The sequence below is a fragment of the Chiloscyllium plagiosum genome, chromosome 5 (assembly GCF_004010195.1).
Source record: "Chiloscyllium plagiosum isolate BGI_BamShark_2017 chromosome 5, ASM401019v2, whole genome shotgun sequence".
Lineage (NCBI taxonomy): Eukaryota > Metazoa > Chordata > Chondrichthyes > Orectolobiformes > Hemiscylliidae > Chiloscyllium > Chiloscyllium plagiosum.
Genome location: NC_057714.1, coordinates 107,197,625 through 107,218,009, shown reverse-complemented (window position 1 = coordinate 107,218,009; position 20,385 = coordinate 107,197,625). Strand labels below are relative to the sequence as shown.

The 20,385-nt window shown below is 40.8% G+C and overlaps 1 protein-coding gene across 2 annotated transcripts in view; it reads right to left on the bottom strand.

Moving 5' to 3' along the window:
* The window catches only part of xrcc2 (X-ray repair complementing defective repair in Chinese hamster cells 2), a 32,998-nt gene extending 12,828 nt beyond the window's left edge, over nucleotides 1-20,170 (bottom strand). Inside the window, exons 1-2 of one of the 2 annotated variants that reach the window (XM_043690736.1) lie at nucleotides 20,052-20,170; nucleotides 9,085-9,166 (exon numbers count right to left, since the gene is read on the bottom strand). In XM_043690736.1, the coding sequence (XP_043546671.1) occupies nucleotides 9,085-9,166; nucleotides 20,052-20,090 (121 nt within the window). In that variant the 5' untranslated portion in view covers nucleotides 20,091-20,170. Of the gene's footprint in view, nucleotides 1-6,381; nucleotides 6,522-9,084; nucleotides 9,167-20,051 lie in introns of those variants that run through there. The other variant, XM_043690737.1, reaches the window with a different exon arrangement.
* Nucleotides 20,171-20,385: the final 215 nt, after the last annotated feature.

The window sequence follows — 20,385 nt, the reverse complement described above, 5'->3', positions numbered from 1 at the left end:
AATGCCACAGGCTCATCATTCTCTGGGTGAAGAAATACCTCCTCATCTTAGTCTTAAAAGATTTATTCCTTATCCTTAAACTATGACACCTGGTCCTGGCCTCCCCCAACATCCAGAACATATTTCTTTAATCTAACACATTTAGTCCCGTTGAAATTATACGGTTTTCTATCAGATTCCTCCCACGCCCCCATTCTCCTATCATCCAGTGAATACCATGCTAACAGAGTCAATTTTTCCTCATACATCAGTCCTGCTCTCCTAGGAATCAATATGGTAAACCTTCATTGCACTCCCTCTACAGCAAGAACATTCTTCTTTAGAAAAGGAGTCCAAACTGCACACAATATTCCAGGTATGGCCTCACCAATACCCTGTATAACTGAAGCAAGACATCCTTGTTCCTGTTCTCTAACCTCTCCAACACCATGGGCTCTTATCTTATTAAATAGTTTAATATGGGGTACCTTATTGGACGTCTTCAAGGAATCCAAATATATTACATTCACTTCTTCCCCTTTATCTACCTTCTCAAGAACTACAGCACATTTGTCAGGCATGGTTTCCCCTTATGAAGACAGGTTAACACTGTTACATTCCATTATGCATTTGTAAATGCTTTGTTATCACAGATTTCGTAACAGATTCTAACAGAAATTAAGCTAACTGGTTTTGTCTCTTCCCTTTTTGAATAAAGGTATTACATTGGCAGTTTTTCAATCCTCTGGCACTTTTGTAGTATCTAAGAGTTGTGGAAGACCATTACTGCTACATCCACTATCTCTGCAGTTACCTACGTTAATGTACTTGGAGTCATCCCATCAAGTCCAGGGAGTTATTGGTCTTAGACCATAGAGATCTACAGCATGGAAAAAGACTGTTTGGCCCATTGCATTCACGCTGATGAATAAAACCCACAATTATTCTAATCCCATTTTTCCAGCAGTTGGCCCATAACCTTGTAGGCCTTGTCATCACAAGTAAACTTCTAAATTCTTCTTAAATATTACAAAGGTTTCTGCCTCGACCACTGAAGGTCAATGAGTTTCAGATTCTCAACACTGCTTGGTTCTCTTTAGTTTCATCAGTTTCCCTGGTACTTTTTCTCTAATGATATTTATTACTTAAAACAGTTATTGTATTTATTTCATTTTCCCTTTCTGCTCCTTGATTATTTAGTATTTTTGGAATGCTCTTCCTGTCTTCTACTGTGAAGATTGATGCAAAGCATTTATTTAACTCCTCTTCCAATTCCAGGTTCCCAGTTATTATTATTTCCCAGCCTCATTATCTAAGGAGCCTATGTTCACTTTGGCCTCTCTCTTCCTTTGTATATATTTAGACAAGCCCTTGCCTTCTGTTGTAATATTACTTGCAAGTTTACTCTGAAAGATCATATTCACCCTTTTTTTAGTCATCTTATGTTGGTTTTTAAAAATCTTCTCACTCCTCTGGCTTACCATTAATTTTGCCATACTGCATGTTTGTTTTCAAAACTGTTCCAATTCTGACAAAAGATTGAAGAACTGAAACATTAAGTGTGTTTCTGTCTTCATAGCAATACTCAGATTCACTGAGTACTTCCAGTTTACCAGAATCCACAGTATTTTGCCTCTGTAATGGTGCCCTGCTGACTTGCTTGGTTTAGGTAACAAATGAATAAGTCTAATACCATGGATTAATTGTTTCCAACTTTCCCATCATTATGATGTCATGTTGATATTTATCTCCTCTCTGTGTCATATTTTTGGGAAGTAGTAGTCCAAAACCCAGGCTGATGTTCTGCAAACAAGTGTTTTCAATTCCACTAAGCAGATGGTGAAATTTAAATTCAATTAATAAATCTGGAATTTAAGAAAAACAACTAGTCTAATAGCAACATAGTAATTTGACGTAAAAACTAATTTCGTTCACTAATGTGCTTTAGAGAATAAAAATCTGCCATCCTTACTTGTCAAGCCTATATATGTCCCCAGACACACGTGTGAGACGTGACATGACAAGTCAAGAAATACAGATAATCTGCAACTATCACAATGCGATACTTATGCTGGCTCCTGTAACAAGTATGAGATTCCATGTAGTACTGAAGATTATAATGAGATTTCATTGCAGCTCCTGATATTTGCATCTGAACATTACAAACGCAGACACTTGCATGCCTGGGTTCAAATTGGGATGTACTGTAATTTGGATGTACTGTATCAAGCTTCCATCAATGTGTCCTGCTGCAAAAGAATAGAGCACAGTAAGATAGAGAGAGACGGAGAGCTTTAATCCATTAGGTTTCCCTGGAGCGTTGGAGGCTGAGGGGTGACCAAAGGTTTATAAAATTACGGGTAAATAGTCAAGGTCTTTTCCCCCAAGGTGGAGAGTCCACGACTAGAGGACATAGGTTTAGGGTGAGAGGAGAAAGATTTAAAGGCGATCAAGGGGCAACCTTTTCATGCAGAGGGTGGTGTGTGTATGAGCTGCCAGAGGAAGTGGTGGAGGCTGGTACAATTACAACATTTAAAAGGCATCTGAATGGGTATATGAATAGGAAGGGTTTAGAGGGATATTGGCCAAGTGCTGACAAATGGGACTAGATTAGTTTAGGATAGCTGGTTGGCATGGACGAAGGATCTGTTTCCATGGTGTACATCTCTATGATATGCCATGACGTGATGATACCTTGAACACATCCCTTAAAAGGTATATTGCATATCAACACTGGCTCATAACACATCTCCCTTTTTCAAAGGAAGACAAATCCCAAATAGAAAGACAAAAGACATAAGCATGTTTAATTAATCAATTATATAGAGATGTTAAAACAGAGCTAAGAATATTGATACTTCCAACTTCGATACAACACTTTGTAGTTTTGACAACTCTTCCTAATCCGGTGACCATATAACCATCTAAAGAGGTTGCTATTATTCTCAGTTGCTCTTGACTGATGGTTATGTTGCTGCTGGCTGTGGTCAATTAGCATCATCATGTTGTTGATGCTTCCTTCATCACTTTCTACATGCAAGAGTGTTGTGTTGGAGATGGTTCTTAACTTGCTTTTGCACCTTCATAATGTAGCACCATAATTGGTGAAGACTTCACAGGACGATATCTTTGGAATCTTTGCTAGTATCCAAGTATTTGGAACTGTACTTCTAACTTGCACTATCTGCCCATTCTGCAGTTGTGGTCATTGTCTACTGCTGTGTATGTGTTTGACGCTCCTCGGTCTTTGAAGAGACAGGTCCTATGAGTCTTTCATTCTCACACCAATGGACACAGTTTGAATCTCACAAATGGTTATAATGCTGAGATGTTTGCATACTGGTAGCCTTGGCATTGCAGGATCACTGGTAAGCTATTAAGCAGATTTCAGGAACCCAAGCTAATTTAAAAAAATGTATTTAAGAGATGTGGGTGTTGTTGCTGGGTTAATGTTTATTGCCCATCCCTAGTTGTCCACAAGAAGGTGGTGGCGAGCTGGGATACACACTGCTACTACTGATATTAGTGCTGAAGTGATTAAATGTTTATGGATGTGCCAATTTAGCAGATTGCTTTTATCCTGGGTGACCTCAAGCTTTGGGTGTTGTTGTAACTGAAGAGTATTCCATCATACTTATGTCTTGTCAATGGTGGATTGGCTTTGGGAGTAAGGAGATGAGTTATTCACTGCAATATTCCTATCCTCTGACCTGTTCTTGTAGCCACTCTATTTATATTGCGAGTCCAGTTGAGTTTCAGGTCAATGGTAACTTCGAGGATGCTGACAATGGGGTTTTCAGCAAGGTTAATGCTTTTGAATGTCAAGTGGCAATAGTTAGATGGTCTCTTATTGGAGATGATCATTGCCTAGCAATTGTGTGGTATGAATGTTACTTTACACTTTTCAGCCAAAACTGGATGTTATCCAGGTCCTGCTGCAGTTTTACATGGACTACTTCAGAATCTGAGGAGTTGTGAAATGCGAAATCATCAGCTAACATCCTCACCTTTGACTCTGGAATGAGGGATGGTCATTGATGAAACAACTGAAGATGGTTGAGCCTAGGATGCTACCCATCAGGGATGTCCTGGAGCCAAGATGATTGAACTCCAAAAACCAGAACCATCATCCTTTGTGCCAAGTTTGATTCCAACCAATGTAGTTTATTCCCTGATTCCTATTGGTGGTCATATTGCTATGCTCCTTGATGCCACACTTGGTTAAATGTGAAATTATATGAATATTGTTTCTAATACTTTCTAGTTGCAGCTTGGATGCAGTGCTTCAGAACTATGATGAGACGGGACCTGTGACATTTTCATTTATTTTAGTCACAGCGAAGTCCCAAGACACACAAAAGTTGAGATGTATGAGCATGCATTTGATCAAATCTTCTCCATCAGCAGTCAATAGGAGACTTCTTCTTGGCATTTATGCAAGAACTGTGTTCAAGTGGAAAGGTGAATTGGTGGCAACTGAAGCATACAATTCTGACTTACAATCCGTCACTCAGGATCAATACTCTGTCTATTTCATTTCTTCTCTGTGCGCAGACTTTCTCGGACCATGTGTGACATCAGCTTCCAAAACCGAAAGTCAGTGCATCGACACACTGGCATACATGGAGCCTCAGAGGAACCTCAACACAACCACACAGCTTAGAGTTACCCCAATGTCTTCTAAACACCAGTGGAAATAAGCCCAGTCTGTCCAACCTATCATGACCAGACAAATTACTCATCCATATCAAGCTAATAAACCTTCTAACATTTTGTGATTTATGCACCATAATACCCAAACCTTGTGCAGTTCTTCTCTGTTGGAGTAATATTCGGTCTTTTATTTTTCCTGTCAAACTGAACAACTTCCCACACCTTCTCCATCTGTCAGATTTTTACCCACTCACACAATCTATCCAAGTCTGTCTACAACTTCTTAGATTAGATTAGATTACTTACAGTGTGGAAACAGGCCCTTCGGCCCAACAAGTCCACACCGACCCGCCGAAGCACAACCCACCCATACCCCTACATTTACCCCTTCACCTAACACTACGGGCAATTTAGCATGGCCAATTTACCTAGTCTGCACATCTTTAGACTGTGGGAGGAAACCGGAGCACCCAGAGGAAACCCACGCAGACACGGGGAGAATGTGCAAACTCCACACAGTCAGTCGCCTGAGGCGGGAATTGAACCCGGGTCTCTGGCGCTGTGAGGCAGCAGTGCTAACCACTTATGTCTTCTTCACAACATACCGATTTGATATCACTTGCAAATTTAGCCTCAATGCCATCACTCCCCTCATCGAAGTCAATTATATAAACTGCAAAATGTTGAGGTCCCGGCATAGGACTCCGCTCATTATATCCTGCCAATCAGACAAATGCTCATTTATGCATATTCTGTTTTCTGTCTGCAGCCAGCCAATCTTCTAACTATGTTAATATTTCACCCCCTACACCTTCAGCTTCTTTTTTTCTGCAATAATGTGTCACCTTATCAAATGCCTGCTGGAAGTCCAAATGTAGAATGTCTAATGCCCCCCGTTAAACAGTGTACGTTACTTCCTCAGAGAACTGCAGTAAATTGGTTATACACAATTCCGCTTTAATGAAACTATGCTAAATCTTGTTTTTTTTCTTTTAAATGCTGAGCTAAAATCTCTTTAATGCTCCATTTTAACACTTGTTCAAGATTCATTATTAAGGTTTATTAGCAAATATATCAAAGTGGCCAAGTCCATTTAACTATGCGCAAAAATAACCCTCCAAATGTACATGGGGCAGAAATTAAGTCATAGAGTCATACAGCACAAAAACAGATCCTTCAGTCCAACTTGTCTGCGCTGACCAGCCATCCCAATCTGACCTAGTCCCATTTGCCAGCATTTGGCCCAAATCTTTCAATTCATACACCCATCCAGATGCCTTTTAAATATTGTAATTGTACCCGCCTCCACCACTTCCTTTGGCAGTCTCCAATCAATACAACCATTTCCTCTCACAAAAGCAAAGGACTGTGGATGCTGGAGGTCAGAAATAAAAATAGAAGGTGCTGGAGAAACTCAGTACATCTGGCAGTATCTGTGGAGAGAGAAATAGTTAACATTTCAAGTCCAAATGACTCTTGCTTGGTTCCAAAAAGTCATTTTGGATTTTGAATGTTAAATTTATTTCTGTCTCCACAGAAACTGCCAGACTTACTGAATTTCTCCAGCACTTTGTGGTTTTTATTTCAACCATTTCCTCTCCTTGGATCAAAATGAACCAGGGAAGAGTTGTCAGATAGAGCGCCAGTAGCTTCCAAATTCTTCCCAGTTATATTAATACTGCACAATAAGATGCCAAAATGGTATCAAATGGCTGAAAAACAGAAGCCAAGTATAAATTCAAAATTTACCATGATAAAGCATTCCTGCCAACTGACATCACTGTCTTCTTCACTGCTTTGAAGCTTTGAAGTGGAAATGTGACATTCTGTTCCTGATCCTTGGCTCCTGGCCCTCATTCCCTCCCACTGCTCACTGTATGAGACAGGAACTGGATGCCAAGGTTAACAAATAGAACTTCACAGTTACGTTCCTCAGACTTAAGAAAATGATATGTTCACAGCTAAAGGCAAGGAAATACAGTATTTGCAACATATCACAAAAGTTCATCCATCTGTTGCTGTTTTGCATTACACCTACCCTACTCCTCCCCAACGTGGTGAATAACCGCAGGGATGATGTGCAAACAGAACACAAGTATGGATCTATGTTTGCTCGCTGAACTGGAAGGTTCGTTTTTAGACATTTTGCCACCATACTAGGTAACATCATCAGTGAGCCTCTTGTGAAGTACTGGTGTTAGTGATCTAGTATAGTGACGAAACGTCTAAAAATGAACCTTCCAGCTCAGCAAGCAACCTTACATCCAGAACCTCAACCTGACCTACAAATCTTCTCAGAACTCGAGAACACAAGTATAATAATACAGGATGCTTTTGAGGAGTACAGTGTGGAACTCCAAAAGGAGATTGACAAATTGGACAAATTGGAGGAGTGGGCAGATAAGTGGTCGATGAGTTTATGACAGAGAAGAGTTACATGGGAATTTGATGGGAAGAGTGTGAAAAAGACAATATAAAACAGATTGTACAATTCTAAAAGAGGTGCAGGAGAAAGGGATCCGGATGTGTATGTGTACAGTCCATTAAAGGTGGCCTCATTCCTGATGCACAGCTTATGCCCGAAACATCAATTCTCCTGCTCCTCGGATGCTGCCTGACCTGCTGTGCTTTTCCAGCACCACACTCTCGACATTAAAGGTGTCAGGACAGGTGGAAAGAGCAGTTAATAAGTCATTCAGTGACCCTAGTTTTATTAATGAGGGGATAGACAGCAAGAGCAAGGAGGAGCTGTAGAAATTGTACAAGGCACTTTTCAGACCGCAGCTGGAGTACTGTGTACAGTTGCAGGTGCCACATTATAGCAAAAATGTAAAAACATTGGAAAGAATGCAGAAATGATTTACAACAATCATTCCAGGAATGAGAAACTTCATTTAGAAGGATAGATTGGGGAAGTTGGGACTACTCTTTCCTTGAAGAGAAGGCAATGAACTGGAGATTTGTTTTTTGTTTTCAAAATCATGAGCAGGCTGAATAGAAAAGATCGAGAGAAGCTGCTGCCATTCGTTAAGGAAAGAAGAATGACAGGGTATAGATTTAAAGTGACGTGCAAAAGATGCAAGGGTGCGAGAAAAAAGGTTTATCACACAGTGAGTAGTTAGGATGCGGAATACACTGACTGGAAATGTGGAGGAGACAGGTTTAATTGAAGCATTCAAGAGGGCATTGGATGATTATTTAGATAGGAATGATGTACAAGGACCTGATGAAAAAGAGGAAATTGGTGCTAATGTGATATTATAAATTTCAGAACAATTTATGGACTGAATGAACCAACAAAAGATAAACTATTACACACAGCACTAACTCTGTCTGGAATAAATTGTTAAGGAACAAAGACAAGCTGCTATGCAGAGACTCAAGCATTAGCCATACCTTGGCAAGATTACATAAACAAAGCTGCTTTGGCACCTGTTTGATAAACTGGATGCTTTTTTGCCACAAGGACAACTGAAGAAGAATTTAATGAGTTAGTGCAGGTAAGCTGTAACTTTGAACAGACAGTGAATACCAAACGTAACAAGAAACAAAGAAATTACTTTGCGATAAGAAGCCCAGCTGCAGATTTGCAATAATTTGGATAAAAGGGATTTTTTAAAAAGTCAATAATAATCACATGTAGTCCGAAGGACAAAAATCTGTATAAGAATCGAGCACCAGAACCCCACCTTCGCAGAACTTCGAAGTACAACTCTGCCCAAGGATCAAACCCTGGAGATTCCTCCCACCAGTATGAGACCACCGCTGATTGAAATCCTGGCCAGATTTCACCATTAGTCAGGTAATAGCTAGGTTGGGTCGCAGGCTTCTACTTGCTTACTTGAGTGGTCTTACATTTGGTTGCTACATGCAATAAAGTTTGAATTATTGTTTCAGCACTTGATTGTGAAATTACTTAACGAATCGTTGAATTAAAGGTATCTTGTGGTGATTTACCCACAACACTAGGTAATGAAGCTTGTTTGTAGATGGGCCAAATGGCCACTTCCTGTACTGTAACAATTCTGAGATTCTGTGCCTTAACCAATACTTATCCCTCAAATCAACATTACAAAATACTGATTATCTAGTCTTTATCACATTGCTGTTTCGGTGAGCTTAATGTATGCAAATGTGTTGTCACTTTTCCTACATTAAAACAGGAGCTACACTTCAAAACAAAGTACTTGATTGGCTGTAAAGCACTTTGAGATGTGCAGTAGTTATGGAAGGTTCTATATACATGCAAGTCTTTTTTTTTCTTTAGCATTTAGTTTGCTCAATTAGCAGAAAACAGTTAAGCATGCTTTTATGAGTACTAAAATATAGGTTTGCACTTTTTATTGGAATAAAATGTTGCTCTGGAACATTCTTTTAAAACCAGATGGAATTATGGGTTGAATGTGCAAACATGGTTCCTCACAATATTGTTAATGCTTTGTGATTCCTTACCATGACTTGGGAATCCTTCTTCACTAAATAGCCGTGGTTCAAGACGTTTCAGAGAACTTCTCCCTTTTAGCCGAACAAGCAGCTATCAAAATACCAAAATCAATATTTCAGTAATGAGGTAAAATTCCTAATCACTTCAAATTTGACTTACATCTGCATACAACTGTGTTGTAACAACTCTTTTTTACCTACTACTGGTCACATCTGTAAGAAAATAAATTTGTTCAGAAACTCTGCAGGACATGGGCACAGATTGAACATTAACTGTTTTTTTTCTTTGGTATCCAATGAGTTTGACTATCATTGGATGATACATCTCTTAAAATTATTACTGGCTGAGACATCTATCTCTGGAGAAGGCTTTGACATTAAGCCTGGAGCATCAAGACATTTTTAAAACATTTTTTGCCTGACTACAGGAGATACGAGATTTCAGTTGAAAGGGTTGACTTTTTTTTGTTCTTTCACGAGGTTGGAATATTGCCCATCCCTAACTGTATTTAAACTGAGTGGCATGATCGGCCATTTCAGGTAAGGAGAGCAGAAAGATTTGAGTTATAAGGAGACACTGGATAGGGTGGGACTTTTTCTCTGGAGCACAGAAAATGGAGGGGTGACCTTATACAGGTCTATAAAATCATGAGAGGCAAAGATAAGGTAGATAGCCAATAGCTTTGCCTCATGGTAGGAGAGTCTAAAACTAGAGGGCATAGGTTTAGAGTAAGAAGGGAGAGATACAAAAGGAGAAAGTGAGATCTCCTGTTCCCTAGATGCTGCCTGACCTGCTGTGCTGTTCCAGCAATAAAGAGATACAAAAGGGTCCAGAGGGGAAATTATTTCCACACAGAGGGTGGTGAGTGTCTGGAACGGGCTGCCAGAGGTTGTGGTGGAGCCAAGTACAATTTTGTCATTTAAGAAAGATCTGGATAGGTACATGAATAGAATTAGTATGGAGGGATACAGACCAATGCAGGCGAATGGGACTAGATTAATTGTAACAACTGGGTGGCATGGACAAGTTGGGTAGAAGGGCCGTTTCTATGCTGTAAACCTCTATGACTCTACGTCATTCCTCAAATGACATGTAGTGAACATTTGTAGGGGAAATACAGGAATCTATTATAGAGGATGTAATTACTGGATAATCAGAAAATAATGTCTGATTGAGCAAAATTAGCATGGATTTATGGAGGGGACATCATGACTGACAAACCCAATAAGAGTGTTTTGGGGATTTTATTCACTGAATCAATAAGGGAGAACCAGTGAATGTGGTGTCGTTGGATTTTCAAAGGCTTCTGATAAAGTTGGATCTGCTGTATGACTCGTGGAACACTGCTTGATGATTTGGATGCTTAGGCTAATTGAAATATTTCCACATTTCCCAAAGATACAAAATTTGGTGGAAATATGATTTTTGAGGAGGATGCAAAAAGTTTTCAAGGGGATTTAGACAGGGTCTGAGAGAGCCAGAGTGTGGCAAATGCAATGTCATGTGGATGAGTGTGCAGTTATCCACTTTTGGAGGAGAACAAAGATGCATCATATTTTCTAAAAGATGGGAGATTGGAAAATGTTGATGAAAACTGGACCTAGGTGTCCTTATTTGTTAGTCATTGAAAGCTAACATGCAGGCACAGCAAGCAATTTGGAAGGTAATTGCTATGTCTATAATAGTTTCATGATTACCACGACTAGCTCTCAATTCCAGATTTTATCAATAGAATTTAAATTCCACTAGCTGCATGGTGAGATATGAACCCACGTCCCCAGAGCATTAGCTGGGGCCGCTGGATTACTAGGCCAGCTACGGCATGTACAGAGGAACCTCGATTATCCTAATACCAATTATCCGAAGGAGATCTCGAAGTCCCGATAGAAACATTACATCAAAGACGTGTTTCCAACAGTGATCGCGTCTTTTGTTTACGGTGATTAAATATGCACCACCTCCAAATGACTGACCTCCTGCCCTCTCTCTCACCCCACATTTTCCCTGGAGTTCTACAGAGGGATGTACCCAAACCCCACCCCACACCCCCCCACGCTTCCCCCCAGATAATCTCTCCAATATTGTCCTGTACAGGGCAAATGTGGAACCTGTCAAAAAGTTGCATTAAAAAGTTGTGTGTGTGGCTGTGTGTGCTTGTGCGCGCGCACTATTTGGAGACTTACCCACAAAGGCAGCTGCTGCAGCAGTCTTGTTGTTGGTGTCCAGTCAGGCTACCCCGGAGAGGAGGCAGGGGTGGACGGGGTGGGGTACGGTGTTGGCAGGGTGATATTGGATAGGGTTGGGGGGCCAGGGTGGGCAGGGGGTGGTGTTGGATGGGGTTGTTGGGGGCGGGGTCTCGCGCATTGTGTGCTGCTGCGTCTCCTGAATAGGGAGCAGACTTTAAGAACTCCAAGCCCTAGAGGAAAGGCATTTATTTAATCGATTAACCAAATAAGCGATTATCCGAACGAAATAGTGCCCATCTCGTTCAGATAATTGAGGTTCCCTTGTAGTCCCTTGCTTTGTTAGAACTCCAAAAATGCGTTACCTTACACTTTTCAGCATTACATTTAATTTGCCACTATTCAGCCTAACTGACCAGCTCATCTATATTGCTCTGTAAGAGTTAACTGACGGGAGTAATTGGTCAGGTTGAGTTTGTCCTGCTTTCTGTCATACCTGGTCAATTTGCCACATTCTTAAGTAAATGCCAATGTGGTAACTATAGGGATGCAGATAGCTTAGAAGTCACATCTTCAGTTCTATTGCTGGAATGTTGTCAGGGCCCATAGCCTTTACATTATCTGGTACATTCAGCCGTTTCTTGATATCACATGGAGAGAATTGAATTGAATTGGTTGAAGAGTAGCATCTGTGATGCTGGGGATATCTGAAAGACGCCGACCTGGATCATCTACTTGGCATGTCTGGCTGAAGATTGAAGGAAAATGCTTCTGTCTTATCTTTTGAACTGTAATGCTGGCACTATCTAGAATGTGGTCTATTAAGGTATGATTCCTTGATTATGATAATGTCAAGCTATTGTTTGACCACTCTGTGGGTATGCAGCTCTCCTAGTTTAGGCTGTAACCCCCAGAGTTTAGTATGGAGGACTTTGCAGGGTCAACAGGGCTGAATTTGTATTGTCATTTCTGGTGCTAGGTGGTCCATCTGGTTGAGGGGCATGGAAAGGGGGAACAACCAAAGTCTTTTTCCTACGGTTGTGGAGTCCAAAACTTGAGAATTAGATTTAAGGTGAGGGGGAAAAATTTAAAAAGGACTTGAGAGGTAACTTTTTCATGTAGAGGGTGGTGCATGTACGAAATGAACTGCTAAAGCTAGTGGTGGAGGCAGGCACTATTACAGAATTTAAAAGGCATCTGGATGAGTATATGAAGAGGAAGGGTTTACAGGGATATGGTCCAAATGCTGGCAAATGGGTCTAGGTCAGTTTGAGATGTCTGATCATTCTGTCAAAAGGTCAACCAAATGATTCTATTAATTTTTTTCAGATTTTTTAATGTTTTGATACAACTGAGAGTGGCTTGCTAGGCCATTGAGGGCACATTGTTTGAGTCTGGGCACAGACAGACCAGTCCAGGTAAGGATGGTAGTTTTTTTTCTTAAAAGGCAATACAGGAATATACAAACAGGAATAGGCAATTCAGCCCTTGAGCCTGTTTTGCCATTCAATGAGACCCTTGCCGATCTGTGGACTAACCCCACACACCTGCTCTTTGGCCCATATCACTCAATACTTCTGTGCTGTTCCAGCAATAAAGTTTCAGCCATTCAATGAGACCCTTGCCGATCTGTGGACTAACCCCACACACCTGCTCTTTGGCCCATATCACTCAATACTTCTGTTCAACAAAAAATTATCCACTTTAGATTTAAAACTAACAACTGATCTAGCAAACTAACTCCTGTTTGTGCAAGAGAGTTCCACACCTCTACCACTCTTGTTCTGTGAAAGTGCTTCCTAACATTCTCCTGAATGGTCTGGCCCGTAATTTCAGACTGCGTCCCCTAGTTCTAGAATCCCCAGCCAGTGGGAATAGTTTACTTGTACCTAACCTATCTATTAATATCTTGAGGACTTTAATCAATCACCCTAACCTTGTAAATTCTCAAAACACCAGGCCTAAGTTGAATAATCTCTCTTCATAACTTAACTCCTGAAGTCCAGATATGATTCTTGTAAACCTACAGTGTACTCTACCAAGGCCAATGTATCCTTCATAAGGTGTGCTGCCCAGATCTGCTCACAGTACTCCATGTAGGCTAGATGGATTTTTACAACAATCACAATGGTTTCATTATCATCAGCAGACTTAAAATGCCAGATTTTTCGATGTGCAGTGGTGAGGTTTGAATCCAGGTCCCCAGAACACTACCTGGGTCTCTGAATTATAGTCCAATGACAATATCACCCGACAGGTTACTATTAAAGCTTTGGATTTATAGACAAATATAACAATATGGTAATCTGCATTTTTTTTCAGTAATTTTATTACAATGTTATCCTATTGTATCCTAACACAAATTTCAACTTCTCTCTCCATATTCCCTGGTGAAAGAAAACATAGTGAAGCTCCTCTCCACATACCAGAAAAGAGTCCTCTTCCGAATCAGTCTCTCCCACATTCAGTTATGCTGTCCTATCCCAACTTACCCATTCAAACTATGCTCTCCCTCCCTAGTTCTCCTTCCCCACTCAGTCCAAATGTATTCATCCATTTCTCTTTCTCCACTCTCCCCCAATCTGACTTTCTCCACCTTGCAGAAAAATGGGACAGGAGTGGAAAAAGACAGCTGCTAGAGCCCAAATTCTGGACCCGAATCCCAAACCCTGCTTTCAAAGGCATTTTGCATTGTAGTTGCTTGTTGTCACATTTTTACCTGGCAGTGTGATAGCTCTGGGAAAACCACAAACCCACACATTTCAAGGACAGCGCTGGACACAATTAAAATGCAGGAGTTAGTCATAGAGTCATAGAGATGTACAGCATGGAAACAGACCCTTCGGTCCAACCTGTCCATGCTGACCAGATATCCCAACCCAATCTAGTCCCACCTGCCAGCAGCCGGCCCATATCCCTCCAAACCCTTCCTATTCATACACCCGTCCAAATGCCTCATAAATATTGCAATTGTACCAGCCTCCACCATATTCTCTGGCAGCTCATTCCATACACGTACCACCCTCTGTGTGAAAAAGTTGCCCCTTAGGTCTCTTTTATATCTTTCCCCTCTCACCCTAAACCTAGGCCCTCTAGTTCTGGACTCCCCAACCCCAGGGAAAAGACTTTGCCTATTTATCCTATCCATGCCACTCATAATTTTGTAAACCTCTATAAAGTCACTCCTCAGCCTCCGATGCTCCAGGGAAAACAGCCCCAGCCTGTTCAGCCTCTCCCTGTAGCTCAGATTCTCCAACCCTGGCAACATCCTTGTAAATCTTTTCTGAACTCTTTCATGTTTCACAACATCTTTCCGATTGGAAGAAGACCAGAATTGCACGCAATATTCCAACAGTGGCCTAACCAATGTCCTGTACAGCCACTGCATGACCTCCGAACTCCTGTACTCAATACTCTGACCATTATTAAAAAACCGTTATTAAAAAAGTGAGTTTGATAACAATGGAGACTAATATATACAATTCACCAAATTAAAAATACTTATTTCCACTATAATACTTTTCAATTCAGACTCACAATAATTTTGAAATATTTGAAATATGTGAAATATTTACTCCGCATCATGGAAATGTCAAGCGAATGTTAAAACAGTAGAATTTTATATCTTTATAATGGTAAATATTTATATATTTATAATGGACTAATGGTAAGGTTCTTGGTTGTGTAGATGAGCAAAGAGATCTCGGTATCCATGTATATCGATCTCTGAAAGTTGCTACCCAGGTTGACAGAGTTGTTAAGAAGGCATACAGTGTGTTAGCTTTTATTGGTAGAGGGATTGTGTTTCGGAGCCACAAGATCACGCTGCAGCCATACAAAACTCTGGTGCGGCCGCACTTGAAGTATTGTGTATCGTTCTGGTCACCATATTATTGGAAGGAGGTGAAAGATTTGGAAAGGGTTCAGAGGAGATTTACTAGGATGTTGCCTGAGGTCTTATGAGGAAAGGCTGAGGGACTTGAGGCTGTTTTCATTAGAAAGAAGAAGGTTGCGAGGTGACTTAATTGAGACATACAAGACAATCAGAGGGTTAGATAAGTGGACAGTGAGGGCCTTTTTCTTCGGATGGTGATGGCTAGCACGAGGGGAACATAGTTTTAAACTGAGGGGTGATAGATATAGGACAGATGTCAGAGGTAGTTTCTTTACTCAGAGTAATATGGGCATGGAATGCACTGTCAGCAGCAGTAGTAGACTTGCCAACTTTAAGGGCATTTAAATGGTCATTGGATAAACATATGGATGAAAAGAGAATAGTGTAGGATAGATGGGCTTCAGATTGGTTCCACGGGTTGGCGCAACATCGATGGCTGAAGGGCCTGGACTGTGCTGTAATGTTCTATGGTCTATGTTCTTTTTTTAAAAAGAGGGGGGAGTTGAGGGAAAAATAGTTGCACTTGCAATATGTATTGAGTAATTGAGAAGATCAAGTAATGATTGTATTCCTTTTATTTTTCCTGTCAAAATGGACAATTTCACATTTTCTCACATTTTACAGCAATTTCTGGATCTTTGCCCACTCAGTTAACCTATACCTTTTTGTAATCCTCTAACAAGTAGGCAAAAAAGTTATGAAGAGGACATATTTATGAGTCTGTAAGTTAGCTCACTGAGCATGAAGGTTTGTTTTCAGATGTTTCATCACCATACTAGGTAACATCATCAGTGAGAGTGTCCGGTGAAGCACTGGTGGCATGTCTCACCTCTCTATTTATAGGTCTTGGTTTCTTAAGGTGGGTGATGTCATTTTTGGTTCTTTTTTTCAAGGGAAGGTAGATGGGATCTAAATCAATGTGTTTATTGATGGAGTTCTGGTTAGAATGCTATGCCTTTAAGAATTCTCGTGCGTGTCATTGATTCACCTGTCCTAGGATGTGTGTGCTGTCCCAGTCAAAGTGGTGTCCTTCTTTGTTTGTATATGTGGAAACTAGTGAGAGTGGGTCGTGTCTTTTGGTGGCCAGTTGGTGTTCATGTATCCTGGTGGCAGGTTTCCTGCTGGTTTGTCTGATGTAGTGTTTCTTACAGTTAGATTAGATTAGATTAGATTACTTACAGTGTGGAAACAGGCCCTTTGGCCCAACAAGTCCACACCGACCCGCCGAAGCGCAACCCACCCATACCCCTACATTTACCCCTTTAACCTAACACTACGGGCAATTTAGCATGGCCAATTCACCTGACCCGCACATCTTTGGACTGTGGGAGGAAACCGGAGCACCCGGAGGAAACCCACGCAGACACGGGGAGAATGTGCAAACTCCACACAGTCAGTCGCCTGAGTCGGGAATTGAACCTGGGTCTCTGGCGCTGTGAGGCAGCAGTGCTAACCACTGTGCCACCGTGCCACCCACCATGGTATCTTGTAAATGACGTTAGTTTTGCTGGTGGTATCTAATGGATAGGTACATGGATGGGTGCTTAAGCTAGGACAAATGTTCGGCACAACATCGTGGGCCAAAGGGCCTGTTCTGTGCTGTATTGTTCTATGTTCTATAATGGATCCTGTAGATTCGTTAATCGCTGTTTAAGTATGTTGGTAGGTTTGTGGGCTCCCATGATGCCAAGAGGTCTGAGTACTTTGGAAGTCATTTCTGATATGTTTTTGATGTAAGGTAATGTGGGTATAGTATCTGGTTGTGTTGTGTCTGCTTGTTTGGGTTTGTTTCTGAGGAATCGATGGGTTGGGTTTGTTGGCTACCCGTTTTTCTTGAAAACATTGTATAGATATTTTTCTTTTGCTCTTTGTAGTTCTTGGATGCTGTTTACCTCAGCAGCAAATTTAGCAACTATATCTTTTATCCCTTCAACAAAGTAACTTATATAAATTGTAAACAGTTGAGGTCCAGCACTGATCCCTGTGGCAAACCACTCATCCCATCTTGCCAAATTGAAAAAGACCCATTTACACCTACTCTCTGGTTCTGCTGGCTTACCAATCTTCTATCCATACTAATGTGCTATTGCCGACACCATGAGCTTTTATTTTCCTCATTGATGTTTGACACAACACTTCATTAAATGGCCTCTGGAAATCTAATAAAGCATATCGACTAGTTTCCCTTTATCCCCAGCTTATGTTACTTTCTCGAGGAACTCTGATACATAGATATGACAGTGGGAGAGATATTGGTGGGAGGGAGTGATGATGGCATTTTGGGTTGAGGGAGCAGCACTGTAAAGTTTACAAAATGTAACAAAATCTGGCTATATAGTAGTCATGAGGTTAATTGTGGACTTTAGAATGGAAAAACAGGGTGGCAAAAAGGGGAGGCAACGGCCTCGTGGTATTATTGCCAGACTGTTAATTCAGAGACCCAGCTAATGTTCTGGGGTTCAAACCCCCCACATTAGATGGCGGGAATTTGAATCTAATAAAAGAAATCTGGAATTAAGAGTCTAATGATGACCATGAATCCATTGTCGATTGTCAGGAAAAACTCATGTAGTTCAGTAATTTCCTTCGGGAAATAAACTGCCATCCTCACCTTATCTGACTGACCTACATGTGACTCCAGAAACACAGCAATTAGGGATGGGCAATAAATGCTGGCCTCGTGTCTTGTAAATGAATAAAATAAAAGATCAGCAGGACTTTAAGGCATAGAGAGAGCATTGAAAATATTAATCAGAAGGATTTCAGGAAGACAAACAGTTATATAAAGATTGGATAAGTTGGGCTGTTCACTTTGGCGAAGAAAAGGTTGTGAGGAGCATTGATACAGGTTTTCAAAATTATGACAGATTTGGACAGTGCAGATAGAGATAAACTATTCCCATTGGTGAAAAGACAGGACCAGACAGCATAAATTTTGAGGCGACTGGCAAAAGAAGCAAAGCGACATGAGAAAAAGCCTTTAAATACAGTGAGTAGTCAGGATCTGGAATTCACTGCCAGAGAACATAGTGGAGGCAGGTTCCATCAGAGCATTCTGAGAGAATTAGGTTATTATCTAAAAAAGGAAACAGGTGCAGGACTATGGGGAAAAGCAGGTGATTTTTTCCTTCAGATATATGGAGTTGAATGTCCCTTTCTGCACTGTAACCATTCTATGATCCTGTGATCATGTGAAGTATAGCAGATGATCTCATTGCAGAGGAGTCTAAAGTGATGCAATTGGGAACGACTCATATAGAAAGACTGCATGCTACAAAGGGCATCATTTTGAAAGTGCATATGCACAAAACCTTGAAGCTGGTAGAGAATTGATAAAATTATGATTAAGATATAAGGATTATAGAAGTTTATAAATAGAAACATAAAACCTGAAAATAAAGAGATCATGCTAGAACTTTGCAAATCACTGGTAAGACCTCAGCTGAAATAGTGTGGCGAAATCTGAGTGAAACACTCTCTGGTAACATGTGAAGGCCTTTAAAAGGATAGAATGTAGATTGACTAAGATGTTACAGAAATGAGAGACTTCAGTTATGAGAAGTTGGAAAAGCAAGGACTGTTCTTGGAACAAAGAATATTGACAAGAGACCGAATCAAAGTTTTCAAGGCGATAAGGAATTTTTGATCAAGCAGGATGGGAAAGAATGCTCCCTCAGGCACGTGGGTCAGTAACCAAAAACCACAAATTTTAAAATCATTGGGGGATCTGGAGGAGAAATTAGGAGCTTTTTTTCACAAAGGGAATTGTCAGGATTCAGAATACTTTCCTAGAAAACCAAGTCCCTAAATACACTTAAAACAGGAGTACGACAGTTAATTGAGGGTGATCAGTTTACAGGGTTACAGGTGGCAAGAGTGGGGTGAGAGACTAGGCATTACTTCTCCTTAGGGGAGAAAGTGAGGTCTGCAGATGCTGGAGATCAGAGCTGAAAATGTGTTGCTGGAACAGCGCAGCAGGTCAGGCAGCATCCAGGGAACAGGAGAATCGACGTTTCGGCATAAGCCTTTCTTCAGGAAGGGCTTATGCCCTTTCATTACTTCTCCTTATATGAGACAGCACAGGCATACTAGGGCTGACTGGCTATAGATTTGTATGTTTCTATAAACACACTTCATTTACAACCAATATTGAACCACAATTAAATCTGAACACTTATTGAGGCAAGACAAATACAATCATAACAATAATATACTGAGGTGCAATCTCCAAAATTAAATAATCTCTTTGAAAAGGGTATTTCAAAAATGATGGACAAACAAAAAAACTAATTTAGTCCAAAAGATGAACTGTCAACAAAAACTAATAAAACAAATTGAAAATGTTGAGTGTGATTGACAAGAGAGAGAATGAATTATGAGAAGGTTTGTGCTGGCATTATTAAAAAAACAAAACAACTTAAAATGTAAAAGCCACCTTAAGTGTGTATCCATGAATGATCTCTCAGAATACCTCTGTATTAGACCCACATTTCTACTTGGTGGCTGTAACTCATTCATTTCCTCAATCTCGATTACATGCCCAAGTCCCCTTCAAAATGATCTGAGGGTCAGTTTCCACCACACTCTCATTTCTGTAACATCTTAGTCAATCTACATGTTGGGGGGTGGGGGGAGGCATTTCAAATCCTGACAACTGCGGGGGAAAGAAAATATCATCTCCTCTCTAGATCGTGTACCAAAAGATTTCAAAATCTCGGTGCCTCTAGCTATGCTTGATAAAAAAAAAATCACTGCAGAACGTAGTTCAGGTTTGAGGGGGGAGAACTGAACCTCCTGCTGCCCGTGTTGTTTTGGACAGGTTCCTTCGAAGTAGCCTCAGTGAAACATCAGCCACAATCTCTGCGGAGACCCAATCTCACCTCACACTGCACCTTACCTCCGTGCCCGACTCTTTCTGCCGAAAATCGCTGGTCATAACTGAAAAGTTTCCTGCTCACAACAAAGCAAATGTCAGGCAAGCTGAGAGCAGCTTGTAACCAGCAGCGGCCATCTTCTTTCACCTCTGACCCTCCACTTCCTGCTCCTTCTGGTTGCTATGGGCACACCAAACACTGCTGCACTCCAATTTTATTTGCATTTACCTTTTCCTCTTAACATCCTTTTAGAATATATTTCAAAGAATGAGGATTCCATTATAGCAAAAAACAGATACATCATAATAAAAGATTGCAAACATTGCAGATATGTGTGATGTTCTGCCCTGAATACAT